Source organism: Dermacentor silvarum, chromosome 9, assembly GCF_013339745.2.
Source record: "Dermacentor silvarum isolate Dsil-2018 chromosome 9, BIME_Dsil_1.4, whole genome shotgun sequence".
Classification (NCBI taxonomy): domain Eukaryota; kingdom Metazoa; phylum Arthropoda; class Arachnida; order Ixodida; family Ixodidae; genus Dermacentor; species Dermacentor silvarum.
The window spans coordinates 43,589,398-43,605,367 of record NC_051162.1 but is presented as its reverse complement, the minus strand read 5'-3'; the positions used below and the strand labels follow the sequence as shown (position 1 = coordinate 43,605,367).

At 46.2% G+C, this 15,970-nt stretch overlaps 1 protein-coding gene across 2 annotated transcripts in view; it reads left to right on the top strand.

The window, feature by feature from the left end:
- The first annotated feature begins 6,917 nt into the window (after positions 1-6,917).
- The window catches only part of LOC119465219 (uncharacterized), a 31,094-nt gene continuing 22,041 nt past the window's right edge, over positions 6,918-15,970 (top strand). The window contains exons 1-2 of one of the 2 annotated variants that reach the window (XM_037726014.2): positions 6,918-7,151; positions 11,443-11,607. In XM_037726014.2, the coding sequence (XP_037581942.1) occupies positions 7,010-7,151; positions 11,443-11,607 (307 nt within the window). In that variant the 5' untranslated portion in view covers positions 6,918-7,009. The remainder of the gene's footprint in view (positions 7,152-11,442; positions 11,608-15,970) is intronic. The other variant, XM_037726015.2, reaches the window with a different exon arrangement.

Genomic DNA, 15,970 nt, shown 5'->3' with positions numbered 1-15,970 from the left:
TGTACAGATAGTTACCGATGAACTGCATAGCTCAGATTTTTTGGCACAGCAGTGTAGAAATTTTGGTTTAATAATTTTTTATCCTTCCGGGAGGTATGGATGATGCACTAAGCCTTTAATATCGAAAAATGTGATCGGCAGTGTCTTTGTTTTCGATGGTGGTAGCTTCACTTTTACAAAAGGAGGTGAACCGGGACCTTGTCGTCTAGCGCTTTGTTTGAGTGCTCACTGGTAACATCAAGTGTCATCTCCAGCACTAATGCTTAGCACAAATGTCGGATCACTTCTGGCAGTTCCTAAAAGTTCAGCAGCACTTGTTCGTCTGGTTGACCCGCCTTGGTGGCGTATCCGGAGTCACCCACTATAGCGTGCCTCATTATCATGCCGTTGTTTTGGTGCGTAAAACTACAGAATTATTAGCTCGCATCGCTTCCATCTCTTTGTGTGTCACTGTGTGAAGCCCAATTTTCACATGCAGTTCCGGTTTCCTTAAAAAGCCCCTCGAATGGGCTTTATTGCCTTGTTCTGTTGCGCGACATCTGGTGTAACACACCGGCGTTCTATTAAGACCTGATTCAATAATGCCTTCAGTAGCATGACAAGTTGCATGCAGTAACTGCCGCGCACATTTCACGTTGGTAGCGGTATGTGACACTGGCGTGCGGCCGACTCTGGCATCGTCTTCTACCGAATTCCTGCCTCCAGAAAACTTTGGTCCCATTGAAAAACACGAACGACCTGTTCCTAATACTTCGTCATCATATACTTGATGAGTCATGTTCCGTGTCTCGCTAAAGGTTTTCCCTAGCCTAACGCCGAGCTTAATGCTAACTCTCTGATCGAAATTTATGTACATTCCGCGACTACTGTAACATCCAACTGAACGACCAATATTTATTTATTTATTTATTTATTATTTATTTATTTATTATACCTCAAAGGCCCCAGAAATGGGGCATTACATGAGGGATGGGCTTAGTTTAACAAAACAGTGATTCGAGAGCAGCCTTGAAGTGATGTGCGTCGGAGTGGTGCGTGACGTCGGCAGACAGACCGTTCCAGTCCCTTGCGGGTTTCACGAAAAATGATGGTAGATGGGAGGGAGTCTGCGCCGGGGGAGGATACGCGACTTTTCTGTGGTTAATGCGGCTGGACTGACGATGAGCTTTTAAGATAGCTCAAATCTGGAGTGGTGAATGATAGAATTTGTGAAAAAGACACAGTCGAGCAATATGACGTCGTGATTCTAGATTAGTAAGAGCGGCATGGGTTTTGAGTTCAGACACGTACGCTTGCATGATAAGAATATTCAGAGTAAATAAACCGGGCTGCACGGTTCTGAACTGATTGAAGTGTATTAGATAGGTTATGGTTATGAGGATCCCAGATAGAGCATGCATATTCTAACTTAGGGCGGACATATGTAACATAAGCTAATAATTTTACTGATGGGGGAGCAAGTCTTAGGTTCCGGCGGAGAAAACCGAGGGTTTGATTCGCGGCATTGGCTATGTTAATGACATGATGTGACCAAATTAGGGTAGTTGAAAAGGTTATGCCGAGGTATTTATATGAGTCAACGGATGATATTTCGGAGCCGTATATGTGTATTTCCCTGATTGGTGACGCTGTCTGCGATGGAATAAAACTAGTGAGGTTTTTTTTAGGATTTAAAGACATCAACCATTCGTTACAGCATAATTCAATGCGTTTTAAGTCATTTTGAAGCAAATCCACGTCTGAAGTGTTAGTTATGCGTCGATAAACTACACAATCGTCTGCTAACCATCGAATATTAGAAGAGATCTCAGTAGGAAAGTCATTAATGTAAATAAAAAGGAGTAGTGGTCCGAGAACTGTGCCTTGTGGTACGCCCGAAAGTACAGAAGATCGTTCTGATGACTGCGTGTTAGCAAATACAAACTCCTGCTGGTTAGTGAGAAAGCGACGTATCCAGTCTAGTACCAATGGATTAATGTTGAGACGGGAAAGTTTTAGGAGTAGCCGTTGGTGTGGGACTTTGTCAAATGCCTTTTCAAAATCTAAGAAAATGGCATCTACAGGTACGTTCAAGTCAAGGTTAGAACTTAGATCATGAAGAAATAAAGCTAGTTGAGTGTCACATGAAAGGCCTTTACGGAAGCCATGTTGAGCAGGATGAAATAGGTTATTGGATAATAAAAAGTTTACGATCTGAGAGTAAATAACTTGTTCCATTAGTTTGCAACAAACACTGGTGAGTGAAATGGGACGATAACTAGAGCACAACGATGGAGGACCTTTTTTGGGGACTGAAACAATCTTGCCTACTCTCCAGTCTTCCGGCACCACTCCTGATGACAATGACTGCTGAAATATAGCACATAAAATTGCGCTCACATTTGTTTTAGTGTTTTTCAGCATTTTAGCATTTATTTCATCGACACCAGATGATGATGTAAGTTTTAATGAATCAATTAGTTTCTCAATGCCGTAAAAACAAAAGGTAATATCAGGCATAACTGCATGATCCAAACACGGGAAGCGAGGTAATATGTTAACAAGTTCAATTGTGAAGACGGAAGAAAAAGCACTGGTTAAGTTATTCGGCAGTTTCGCGATCGGGAATACGATGGTTTTGTTCATCAAACAGAGCTAATGGCTGGGAGGTATTAGGGTTAATAACCTTGCAGAATGTTTTCGGGTTATTTCTTAACATAGTCGGCAGCGTTTGCGAAAAAAAATTGAGTTTTTCTTTACTGGCTAGACCTTCGTATTCGTTTTCTGAAAGGTAATATTTATTCCATGCGCTTGCGTTGTTAAACCGTTTAGCCGAGCGAAAAAGCCTTTTCTTTTTATTGTTAAGACACTTTAGCGCGATGTTAACCTACGGGGATGACTGTTTTTCGGTTAGGGTGATAACGGGTACGTATTTTGCGAACGCATCGAGCATTTTGTTTTTAAAAAGCAGCCAGTTAGTGTCGACAGAACGCATCAAAAAACTGGTGTGGAATGAAGCAGCAAAATGTACGAGTTCCGAGTTAATGGTCGAGTAATTCCCCTTGTCATACAGTCTGATCACTTTGGTTATCTTTGTAGGTTGTGTAAGCTGACAGGAGTACGATGCGTGGATTATGGAATGATCACTAAGACCAGGCAGATGCGTCATTGCATATACTTTGTCAGGATCAGAAGCAAAAATGAGGTCGAGTATGCTAGAAGAATTAAAACTTTGGCGTGTAGGTTCAGTGACAAGTTGCGTTAATCCAAAGGTTAGGCATGAGTTAACAAAATCGCTTTCGGTACTGTGTTGCGAAGTTGCTGATTTCAGGTTAGTTCAGTTTATTGTAGGAAAGTTAAAATCACCTAACAGTAACATCGGAGAGTGGTGATGTAATTAAGTTACCAAACGCAATGTTTCGTGGAATTCTGCAACAAAGTTAGGATCATTACCAGGGGGGCGATAGCAGACTGCGATTATTGTGGGTGGGTAAGAGGCGCTACACAGGACGAACAGAATTTCTAGGGAGGACGATGTCTTAATTTCAGTACACTGAAGGTCCTTATGTGCGCCAATGAATACGCCGCCCCACGTTAGGTAGTTCGATCATGCGTGAAGAGATTGAAATTGCGAAAAAAATGGCAGTATTTCAGAGTCTTCTATTGTAGAGTTAAGCCATGTTTCAGTAATTACGATTAGATCAGACTCTTGTGTCGGCAAGATTACTGAGAGCGTCAAGCTTCGGTAAAATGCTTCTAATGTTAGTAAAAACAAACGAAAAGAAATTCTTCTTGGAGTTAGCATTGCTGGGGCCTAAGCATTTAAAGTACGAGGGACAACCTTTTGGCTGTTACGATCAAACGTGTAAGCTTTGTTACCAATAGTTAGCTTGTCATGTCGGAGCTTGAAAGGCTTCTGTTGTGTCTTGGCGAATTCGACTAAACGCCGTCTAGCTGTTAGAGTGTTAGGAGAGTAATCTTCTGAAATTCTATATTCAGTGCCCCTCAGTTTCCTGCCTTGTGAAAGAATTTGTTCCTTTACTTTAAAATGAGAAAGTTTAACAATAATTGTCCTATTGTTGTTTACTTTGAATTTGCCCAAACGGTGGGCGCGTTCGATGTCCACCCACTGAACAGTTATATTTAATTGTGAATGAATGATTTTCTGGGGGTTTTACGTACCAAAACCAGTTCTGATTATGAGGCACGCCGTAGTGGAGGGCTCCGGATTAATTTTGACCATCTGGGGTTCTTTAACGTGCAGTACAACGCAAGCACACTGTATATTTAATTATTTACGGCATAGTTCTATTATTAACGATTATGATTCGGCCCAAGTTTCACGTGCGCGATCTGTTAAACCAAAGGATACTAGTTTTGAGCGTCGTGCGCGGTCTTCCGAGTCATCCAGCCTGGCCTTAATCAATGCGATATCTTTTGCATTTTGATCGGCAAGCGTCCGGATATCGTCAACTTGTTTTTTTATTACTACCAGTGATGCGCAGTCTTCTTCAATTTTAGCAAGACGGTCTTTAATTTCCTTTATAGCGCTGTCACTCTGGGACAGCTTACGTTGCAGGGATTTCATTTCCTTTAGCAGTGAAGTTTGGCCAGACTGAATTTCTGTCAGTACTGTCATTATGTGACCGGATGTTTACGTTTCGCTTGCACGGGTGCTTGGGCCTGGGTTTAACTCGACGTCTCCTGATAGTATTAGTAGGTGATGAAGGACACGTGCACATTCGAAAGCAATATAAATACAACACTGTGGGCTCGGCAGCACAAGGGCCATATAGCGAGTACGTCGTGCATGCAATGAATACTGATAATTTACCTGCAGAACAAAAAGGCGTCGCAGGTAAGCGGCTGTTGTCATGGCTGTCGTGCCACCGAGCCCATAGAATGCCGCGCAGTACGGTGTCACGCTTATATAGTCCTGTGATGAATGCGACGTTATCTGGTGGCTTGGTGTCAGTAGAACCAGGGGGCGCAGTTGTAAGAGCCAAGGCGGTGGCTCGTGAAGCGGAGCATGGGGCGGCGATGTAGTAGTCTCTCGCAATGTCGGTGGGGTACGCTCCGCCCGGTGTGGCAAATTAAGGTTATTTTCTGCGCCTGGCCAAGCCGGGAGCCAAGAGACCTCCGGGATGTCGCCAGCGCGTCTGTTGTCGCATAGTGGAGGGATACACCAGAGCAGAACCTGCAGAACTATGACGAGAATTTAGTTGCCGAGAAATATTACGAGAAGTTAGTTGCCAAGCACAGCTCTACCGCCGAGTGGGCATGGAAACCATTCCACGGCTATGTCTATTCTTAGCAAATGCGTAGTGGCTCGATACTACTAATTTCTTCCGTTTCAATATAAAAGAAAAAGAAACAAAAGTCATTGCTGACTTTTGGGGACAGAGAGATAGTTGATATCCCCTACGTGTAGTCTAAAATCTGGCATAACTTACCACTTCTCCTTGGGATCTCTTGAAGTCTGTTCACCTGCACAAAACATACAAACTAAGAAAGAAATAACCAGTACGATTGCAGAAAATCTAAACACAGCTGGCTCATTTTGCGTGTTTCATTTTAACAGAAGGCCGGGAACGTTGCCGTTTACACAACACAATGAAACGCCTTTTAACGCGATAGCGTTAAGGGCCCCGTGTCCCAGAAAATCCGGCGTCGGCGTGGGCGCGCCATCGTCGTTGGCGTAAATAATAATCCCGAACCATCCCGACCGCGCAGGCCCTCCGCGTGGCGCAAGCCGTTAGTTAACAAAATTGAATTTCTCAAAGTAAAATCCGTCAGAAAAATCGTCAAGTACGGCTTAACTACAACCTACAGAAGTTATAGCGTCGGATTGTAATTTGAATATACGAGAACAAGCCTGATAAGCAGCCAGGGATCTTTGCATGCTATTGCGGCCCACTTTTAAAGGCAAAGCCAGCCGGTCTGAGAACTGGCTAACCTTCCTGCGTTGCCGTCTACTCTTCCTTCCTCCTTAAGCGTTTTCTAAAGTTTTTATTAAGGCGAAAGCCTTATATGTCTCATCATTCAGTCGACCTTCAACGTCCGTGAGCGAAAAACGTGTCGTTGAAGCGAAATCGTACACGATGATGACTCGGTGTAGTAACTCACTTACTACACCGACCCGGCATCGTGTCTCACCTATTTTCAGACGCTCATGCAACAATCCTGATGGTGCGCGGGTCTAGCAAGCAACGCTCACGGAACAATTTTGATGGTACGCGGGTTACGGTCGCCACCGTGCTAATTAAGATAGAGTTAATTCAGGCACTCAAACCCACGACCTTCGGTGGGAGTGGCACCCTCGACCTTTGGTTGGAGCCGAAGCCACGACCTTTGGTGTTAATTCAGGCGAGGTTAATTGGGGCACAGTTAAGGTAGCGTCAATTAAGGTATTCGAACCCGCGATCTTTGGCCGAAAAAAAACAAGTAATAAGAAGTAACAACGCATTCGAATGAGAATGTCAAGTAATCAAATGAATGTCTCTTGAGCGCGCAGGATTTTTTTACCCTGTTTGGCGTATGCTATAGTGACTGTACATTTTTTTCCCTTTCCCCCAGTCATAACATACAGCATTGTGAAAACCAGAGCATATGTCGGCTGATACGCGCAGACCTAGCCCAAAATACGGCCCTCACGAAAGCTATGTTCTTCAGTGGCCTTCGTTCATCTTTCGGCCAATCACAAAAATGGATCATTGGATGGCGAAAACCCTACGCGCCAATTATTCTAAGCACGAAGAGCGGAATTTGTTCACCTGCCCGCGTTGGACAACTCGTTCCCTAAGGTCTGCATCGCTGCGCTGTTTTCGAGAGAAAAAAAAAGGCATAGTTCCCGTTACGGCTCGCACGCCATCTTCGTATTCGAGATTACCGGGCATTGTTCTTCGGCGCACGCTATCTATAGCGCGCAACGTGCCGATAAGCAGAGCAGCCGACAGACCACTCGAGCCGTCGACACCCGTCACACGTCGCGCGTACGCTTACACGCGAAGCTTCCGAATGATCGCCAAACATGTTTCTCTCCCCGGAAGTCAGGGGTCTCGTCTTGATCTTGCCGCCTCTGCTCGCGGTTGCCGTCCGAGCCAACTCGACGACAGCAGCGAACGCTCTGGAAGTGTCTGGAACGCCGTCGACGACTGCTGTTCCCGCAGAAGGTGAGAAGTCACTTTACGGTGTTAGAAATCTCGAGCGATAAGAAAAACTGTAGGTAGCCGAGGAAGGAGCTAACCAGACGTTCGGTTGTGCGGTTAGGGGAAGGAGGGAGCGGGCAGTGAGGAGATATAGCATCCTATTTGGCCGACACCTTCGGCCGAATTGAAAAAGTTCTTTCTCTTTCGTAAGCGGGGTTTGTTATTGACGAGCCGCTTTCGCTAACACACACCTGCCAACCTGTGAACCTTAAAACCCGTAAACATACCGCAGACAAGACAAGAACGGGAGGTGGGGGTTGATAGCACGCATTGTAAAGTCCGTTATCACCACAAACGTTTTGTGGGATACCTGCCCACTTTACCAACAGTGATTTACCTGAAGGCACAGCATACGCGCACCAGCAAAGTTAGGACAGCAACACATTGTTTTTAGGTCACAGCGACCTTATTAGCGACGTATCTTTTGCCGATATCACCTTCTTCAGGAACTAGTCTGAAAAAAATGAAGTAACCCCCTAATATCATTTCACCGACGAGCGAAGGTTTGTGGCGAACCTAACTTACTTTTTTAAGAACAAAACTTAAGTTTACGCCGCTTTCGTAATGTCGTAGACCAAGCGAAATGTCTAAACCTTACTGAAAACTCAAGAGAGCTGGCAGGTGTGAAAATGAGGCGTCTGTCACACGATCGGCTGTCATGTGCTTTTGAAGGGCCTCTGAACCGTCCTGAGCGAGAAAGCGCTTGGCCTCTCGCCTTCGCTACCCTTCACACGGGCACTCTGTCATTTTGGCAGCCTTTTTCTCTAGATGAACACGTGGGCACTTCGTCAGTACCGAACGTTGCCAGTCCTTTCTTGTTTGATAACACTGTCAACTTACCCTTATCTTGACTCCATAATTTTCGACTACACGCTGCTTCAGCCGCACGTGCCGTGCAAAACACTCTACACAAGGTGAAATCTAGTGATTGCGCGCGACGCGAAAGCATACGCGACGGGTAAGAATCGGGCGTGCGGCTGCATTGCCAAGGCGTGCTAGCAGATTGGTTGGAGCTTATATGCATACCCCGTATTTGGGCTAACGGACCCTTTTAGACGCGCATGACCCTGTTGGTGTCACGACGTGTGGAGAAAACGCCGGAAAAGGCCGGTGAGCAGCGCGCAGTTCTTTCTTTGAATTATCAGAGGTGGTTTAGGGGTCCTTTAAGAGAAGTTCTAGCAAACTAAACCAACCTATTAAAGGGCGAACAACGGTGTGCGTGCTTTCTGCACATTCTAATTGGGAAAAGTAAAGGGCGCGAAGGTCTACAAGCAATTGTGAGGTGTTACGAGCGCTGTTCGTGCTACACTATAGAGTTGGTCGCATATCTTCGCGCCTTTCGATTTTTTGCTGTATAGGCTGCGCAATAACCATGCACTCCGCTGTTCGCGTTTCAATGAATGGGGTCTATATTCACAAAAACCTCGCACGCTAGAGTTGTTTTTGTTTTTTTTTATTTGGGGGAGGGGGGAGGGATATTTCAGCCAATTCTGATGCTGGACCTATTATTATCGAAGGCCTTGGGTCAGTGGCAAAGAGCATATCTCTAGAGGTTGGAATGCGCAACATTTTAGACGAGAGGCACAGATGAACACACACGACAGAGCGCAACCTTGGCAAGGCCAAGAGCACTTGCCAACAAAAGGCATTGTGTGTTGGGCACTAAATGTTTTGTGAATTTGGCCGCTGGCATATGTCGGTAATTCTGCCAACCTATGTCAGGGGGCGAATTAACAGCACCCACTTATACTCGCCTCATTCGCTCTCGAACACTCACCGTCCTCGCTCACCAAAATTTTTGGTTGGCTCTGTATTCACTCACACTCATGTGCATTCACTCACGTCGCTACTCATCCTCACCAATACTTACTCGTAGTCGCTTTCATTCCCACTTACCGGCATCAACTGACGTTCATATCGTGCCCACTTCCATTCGCTGGCATCCACTCACTTGTTGAGTGACGTCCGTTCGCACTCGCCGATAGTCACTCACGTTGACACCGAATTCCATTCGAACTCACCGTCGCTGACTTTTGTCTGCACCCGTGTAACCGGCTCTCAATCCTGTCCACTTAAACTCGCCGACACAAACTCGCCGTTCATATTCGCGTTGGCTGACACCATCCATCACTCATTTCCGCTCTATCTCAGGCCTGTTAAAAACAGTGTTGAGAGAGAACGAGTCAGTGTACTCATGAATGTGTGCGCCGACCTAGGGCGCTTGTGTAGGCTGTACTTCGTTCTCAATACAGGACCTGGGCTGCTGGCAGCAGAAGAGAATGCATTAGAACTGCGAAGTTTTGGCCTCATTTTGGAGGCTCGACGGAGCCGAATCTTGCTTACCTTCCATGATCTCATGAGATCCAGTGTGTAGCGTGCAGCAGGACCCGTGGCCTGGATTTTGTGTTTGCGAAACGCTCTTACGATAGAATTGTCCCTCAGAGCAATTGTGTCAGCCGATGGCGACGTTGCGCGCATAGCAAAGGCCCCCGGACAATGGCAAGCGACGCCTACGAACGAAGAGCATTCGGAACTCAGCTCCTGATAATCGTGGAGGGAGCACTCGACTTCCGAAAATTCGAAGCTACCATTGCCAAAACTGAACGCGTTGTATCAGACTGGTGGAAGTTGTCACGCCAAACTAGTTTCTGGAAAGCTAACTAAGTGGATTAGATTGATTAATCGATTCCCGATTTGTAGTTTGATTGATTTTTGTGAATGATCGATTCCTTATTGGAGCTAAACAACTTTTTTTAGGTCCACTTTATAGAGGCAGGAGATATTTACGCCAGAGAAACTGGTATGTTGGTGCTTAAGCGCTGAATTTACATTTTGTAAACGCTGATTACTGAAGTAGGAGCCCGATGGTCCTCCCTTATTGTTTTCGCTTAGTACATTCTTTTATCTATTGTGTCATCGCTCTTCTTACGTAATCGTCTACCGAGGTCACTGCAAACGTAAGCGAAATACAAACCTCGAAAAGCGCTGCTATCTTGCAGATGGCAGCACATATATTTCTATCTGTTGTGCGCTCATGGATGTTGGCGTGACGTCAGTGAGCCTTTCCACGAGCGAGCCTCTATAAACATATTGTTCACAATTTCGTATGGAATGAGGCCTCTTGGCCCTATGATTGTTCGCACTTAGGTTCTTTATTACTGCTTCAATGCTTGCTGCTTTTGTGACTATTTCAACCTTCTAAGACCGCCGCACTTCGGCCTCAGGAGATACCTGAAGTTGAAAGCGAATTTTATAAACTAATATTTTGCAAAAAAAAAAATCTTTTCAGAAGTATGGCTTGCATTATGTGAAGATGAAATGAAAGCGCTACCTCTCTGGAAACGTTCGAAAGCGGTATCGTTAAACAACTGCGACAGATCTGTGCTTTTCGATGCGCTGTCTAAAGACGCAGCTTTGTGAAGTGCACTTGTTTCCTGTCCGTATCACTATATCATCACTTTTGGCTTATCTGGGAACTTCATTAAGGGAGAAACCTTTTGTCAAATTGTATGCTTTAATGGAAGAGAGAATGACAGTGCGACTGGTAGATAATCCCTCAGTTGATGTTAGCACTTCTCGCGTGCTAGCTATCTTCCAGCGCCAGCTTAGATAAAGAAAATTCAAAAATATAAAAAGCAGCATCCTAAGTAGTTAATGTATGATGGGCTCGTACTATCACCTCATTTACTGGAATGATGAAGGATATGGGTGCAGGAACATGTATGCCTTATCTTCTTCAATATTTTTTTTTCAAAAGTATAAGCTCTTAGGACATCGTGATCCTCAAGGCAATATGCCTAGAGTCGCAATCACACTTGTCTAGTACGGTAGAGTGGCCAATTGTCGACTGCGCCAGCGTCCTCAGCTGCTACCTCGCGGTAGCTTCGAGGTTCCGTATATGTTCCGTGCATCCTCTCATCTCATATGCGGCTCCAGATAATGCTATTTTTGTGTGCCGTAGATGGCGGCCGAATCAGTCGATTGATCGCTCTAGACAAGTGCAATTCACACTGCAGTATGCTCGAACAGATAGTAAAAAAAAAAAAGTTGCCGGCTGGCCAAGTGCTCATGACAAGCATGTTGTTCTTGAAAGTAGTTAGCACATGACAAACAGTTCTTACGAACGTAATGCGTTGTGTTTTTCTGCCGCAGACATTTGGCGTGCTATAGTTGGTGGGAGGCCTAGCCGAAGTTGTTGCGCCTTATTAAACGGGCTTTGCTCTCCCATGTCTTTCTCTATCCCGTGCGTGCACAGAGTGCTGCGCACCACGAGGAGGTAGGCACGGCCGTCCAGTACGACTGGGCGCAGCGTGCCAATGGAGCGCCCAGTGTCCACCGCGCAGTGCCTGCGTCCAGGGCCGGTGCAGGCGCTGCAAGATAAACGGCAGCACCGGCGGTGGCTCCTGTGCCATCTGGAAAGGTGGGTGGTTTACACTGAGTATTCAGTCGCGAGCAACAGTATGGACACCACAGATAAACCGTGAAAAAAAGAAAAGGCCATTTGTAGTCTATGCATGGTAGCTGAAATCAACTATAGTCGGGTACAACTTAAGAAGGCAGGAGAGACCCCGCCAAGATGACCGAAGCGTGGCAGCCGATTGCCTCCGCTCAGTTCGAAGCGCGGGATGCCATTTTCTCCGTCGGCGGAGTCACCGGTCGTCCGGCTCATGACGTCAATCTAGAGTGCGCGCCCATTGGTGGAGGCTCGTGTGAATCCGTCTTTGAGCGGCAAATGCCGCTGCCTTCTAAAGTTGTACCCGACTATAGTGTACAGTCTACATGCGCCTGCTCGGACAGTAGACGATTCCAAGTCGTATGGCTGGCCTAGAATAAAAAACACCGCATATCCACGGGGTGAATGATGATGAGTGGGCTAAGCTCCGGAGGGAATCATCGGTAAACCGTGAATCTTCCGTGTAATTCGCCCAGTCTCGCCGCACTAAATCGAACGATTGACTTCCACCAATGACACGCGCCATATGTGACGTCATTCCTATTTTATAACAGCGCCCTTCATTATAATTGCACCATCTCCCGCTTAAGGGGACGCTAGCACAAACGCGTTAGAAACGTCCAGTACTCTCTAGTAAGGGGGAGAGGCCACAGCGTCTTACGCAGCTGTTTACACATGCCGGAACGTGCACCGCGTTTGCCGATGCCATCACATGACTGCTGAGAGAGTATAACCCCCGTATTCATAAACGCTCCTCGACTTGAACTTGGCTTGCCACCGCCTTCAACGCGTTTCGAGCGCGCTGCCCAAGGCGATGGCAAGTCAAGTTCAAGTCGAGGAGCGTTTATGAATACGGGGGTAAGGCGGAGAGGTCACAGCGTCTTACACCAGCTTCTTACAGGGGCCGTAACGCGCTAGCACAAACGCGTTAGAAACGCGCAGTCTTTCGTTAATGTTGGGTATTTATTGTCATCGTGGTGCGTGTGTCCATGTGCGCTTCGTGGCGTAGTGGTTAGCGCCGCGCGTTCGGAAGCGAGGGGTGCCTGGTTCGATTCCGCGCTACGGACACAACTTTCGGAATTTTTAGGGGCGAAGCTCCTTAGGGTGTGGGTCTGTCCCTCCTCTGTTGTAGTAGTCGTAGTAGTAGGTAGCCACGTCTACTTTTAGGGGCGAAGCTCCTTAAAGCGGCACCCGTTCGTCCCTCGTCGTAGTCGTAGTGCGTAACCAATCTGAGAAAAATGAGAAAAAAAATTCCGAAGTTGTGTCCGTAGCGCGGAATCGAACCAGGGACCCCTCGCTTCCGAGCGCGCGGCGTTAGCCCACTACGCCACGAAGCTTTTTTTTTTTCTTTATTCCCTTCTTTGCAACAATACATACACCCGTACAAATACGAAGCAGATCACTTGGCGCTACACAATATTAACGCATAATTTGGCTAGACTATGCTACTTTGAAAGGCCTTCAAAGAGGCCACCACAGACACCAAAACGTCAAGCTCCTGAATCCACTCTGGTGGTTCAATCATGTGCCTTAGGGCATCCCGGGTGTACGTAAGACTTTCAACTAGGTGTTTCCTTGCCGACCTTGCATCCACGCGGGCATTCCTGACATCCATGCGCGTTTTCCACACACTGTTCATACACAAAAGCATTATCATGTCAGCCGGCACTCCCTCTGCGTCTGCGCATGGCAAGAAACGAATACCGAAAGGGCTTATCGGCAGTTCTTTTTTCAGAGTTCGTTTGAGAACGTCCCACAAGAAAACGGAGTCATGGCAATCCAGGAAGATGTGCTCGATAGTTTCCGATTTGTTACATATGATGCAGTTAACAGACCATGGAACAAATATGCCTTTACTTTGTAGCCATGGCTTCACAGGGAGAGTGCCAGAATGCAATTGAAAAAAGAATGTTTTAGCTGAAGGTCTAACAGGCATATTTTTCACACGTTTCAAAACATTCCGTTCAGGTCCTAAGTTGTATATCGTGCGATATACAGGAAGCGGTAAGAAAACATCTACAAGATCCCGATAGAGTTTCTTTCGCGTCACAGAAGACAAAAATTCATTCGAAAAATGAGCTTTCAGTAATGAAAGTGACATAACAACTTCCTTCAGAAATCCGATTGGCGTTGGTGTTCGTTCATTTCTTGACGAAACAACCCACTCAGGCAACGAAGAACTTAATCTCACTTGAATAACAGTACGCAGAAATATATCACTTTGATCCCGTAAGAAAAAGAACCTACTTACGATCTGTTTCAAAAACAAATGTGTTAGCCCGAGTCCCCCATTCTTCAACGAATGAAACAAGTTACATCGGCTAGTTCTTTCCCAAGTAGATCCCCATATAAATACTGCAAACACTCTATGAAATTTCTGCACCGAAACTCTTGCCATGCATAAAACTTGTAGTACATAATACACTTTTGTAACTAAAAACAAATTGCACACACTAGCTCTTGAAAACATCGAGAAATTATGCCCACCCCATTTTTCTGTCTGGTCTTTAACTCTTTTTATTTCTTCGCTCCAATACTCTGCACTGTCACGATAATGTTGCGAGACGATTGCAAACTGTGATAAAAGAACTTGTGGGCCCCCATCAAACCTGCGGTATCAAAGGGAGATCAATATTTTCGAATATACATACAGCAAGGGCCATACTGGAATGTTGTGACGAAAAGGAGGGCCGAGTGGCCATGATACAAATTGATCTTGAAAAGGCTTTTGATAGAGTCGTCCATGATATCATTTTCTTGCTTTTAGAACATGTTAAAGCCGGTTCAGTGATAACAGATGGAGTGAAAATGGTGTACAAAGATTGCACTGCAAAATTAATAATTAATAGAAAACTAAGCGCCAGTATAAAAGTGCAGTCTTCAGTAAAACAGGGATGCTGCTTGTCGCCTCTTCTGTTTGCCTTGTATTTAGAGCCGCTTTGTTTGAAACTAATTAGAAGCCTATCTATTCGCGGATTTATCTATTCAGGAATTGAGACTAGAGTTCTGGCTTATGCGGATGATGTGGCAATTTTTTGCAGAGATACTGAGAGTGTGGAGAAAACTATGAAAGAGGTTGTTTCTTTTTGTGCCGCAACTGGAAGTGCTGTCAGCTGGACTAAGTGCCTAGGCTTATGGCACGGCAGCTGACCACAGACACCCGGCTATTTTTGCAACATAAATTGGAGCGTTATCCCTGCAAAATACCTTGGGGTGCCATTGCAACACTACGCCACGAAGCGGACATGGACACACGCACCATGATGGCAATAAATACCCAACATTAACGAAAGGCCGCGTTTCTAGCGCGTTTCTAACGTGTTTGTGCTAGCGCGTTACGGCCCGTGTAAGAAGCTGGTGTAAGACGATGTGGCCTCTCCGCCTTACCTTCAACGCGTTTCGAACGCGCTGCCCAAAGCGGTGGCAAGTCAAGTTCAAGTCGAGGAGCGTTTATGAATACGGGGGGTATGCTCTCTCGGCAGTCATGTGATGGCGTCGGCAAACGCGGTGCACGTTCCGGGATGTGTAAATGGCTGCGTAAGACGCTGTGGCCGCTCCCCCTTACTAGAGAGTACTGCACGTTTCTAACGCGTTTGTGCTAGCGTCCCCTTAAGCGGGAGATCCGATGATTCCCTCCGGAGCTTCGCCCACTCATCATCATTCACCCCGTGGATATGCTGTGAATTTTTTTATGAAAAAAATTCCGAAATTTATGTCCGTAGCGCGGAATCGAACCAGGGACCCCTCGCTTCCGAACGCGCGGCGCTAACCACTACGCCACGAAGCGCACATGGACACATGCACCACGATGACAAACTACCCAACATTAACAAAGACTGCGCGTTTCTAACGCGTTTGTGCTAGCGCGTTACGGCCCGTGTAAGAAGCTGGTGTAAGACGCTGTGGCCTCTCCGCCTTACTAGAGAGTACTGCACGTTTCTAACGCGTTTGTGCTAGCGTCCCCTTAAGCGGGAGATGGTGCAACTATAACGAACGGCGCTGTTATAAAATAGGAATGACGTCACATATGGCCCGTGTCATTGGTGGAAGTCAATCGTTCGATTTAGTGCGGCGAGACTAGGCGAATTACACGGAAGATTCACGGTGTACCGATGATTCCCTCCGGAGCTTCGCCCACTCATCATCATTCACCCCGTGGATATGCGGTGTTTTTTTTTTTATAAAAGTAGACGTGGCTACCTACTACGACGACGACGACTACTACTACTACTACTAATACATACTACAGAGGAGGGACAGACCCACACCCAAAGGAGCTTCGCCCCTAAAAACAGCGCAAGTTATCCATGACGTATACATACGCAAGGTA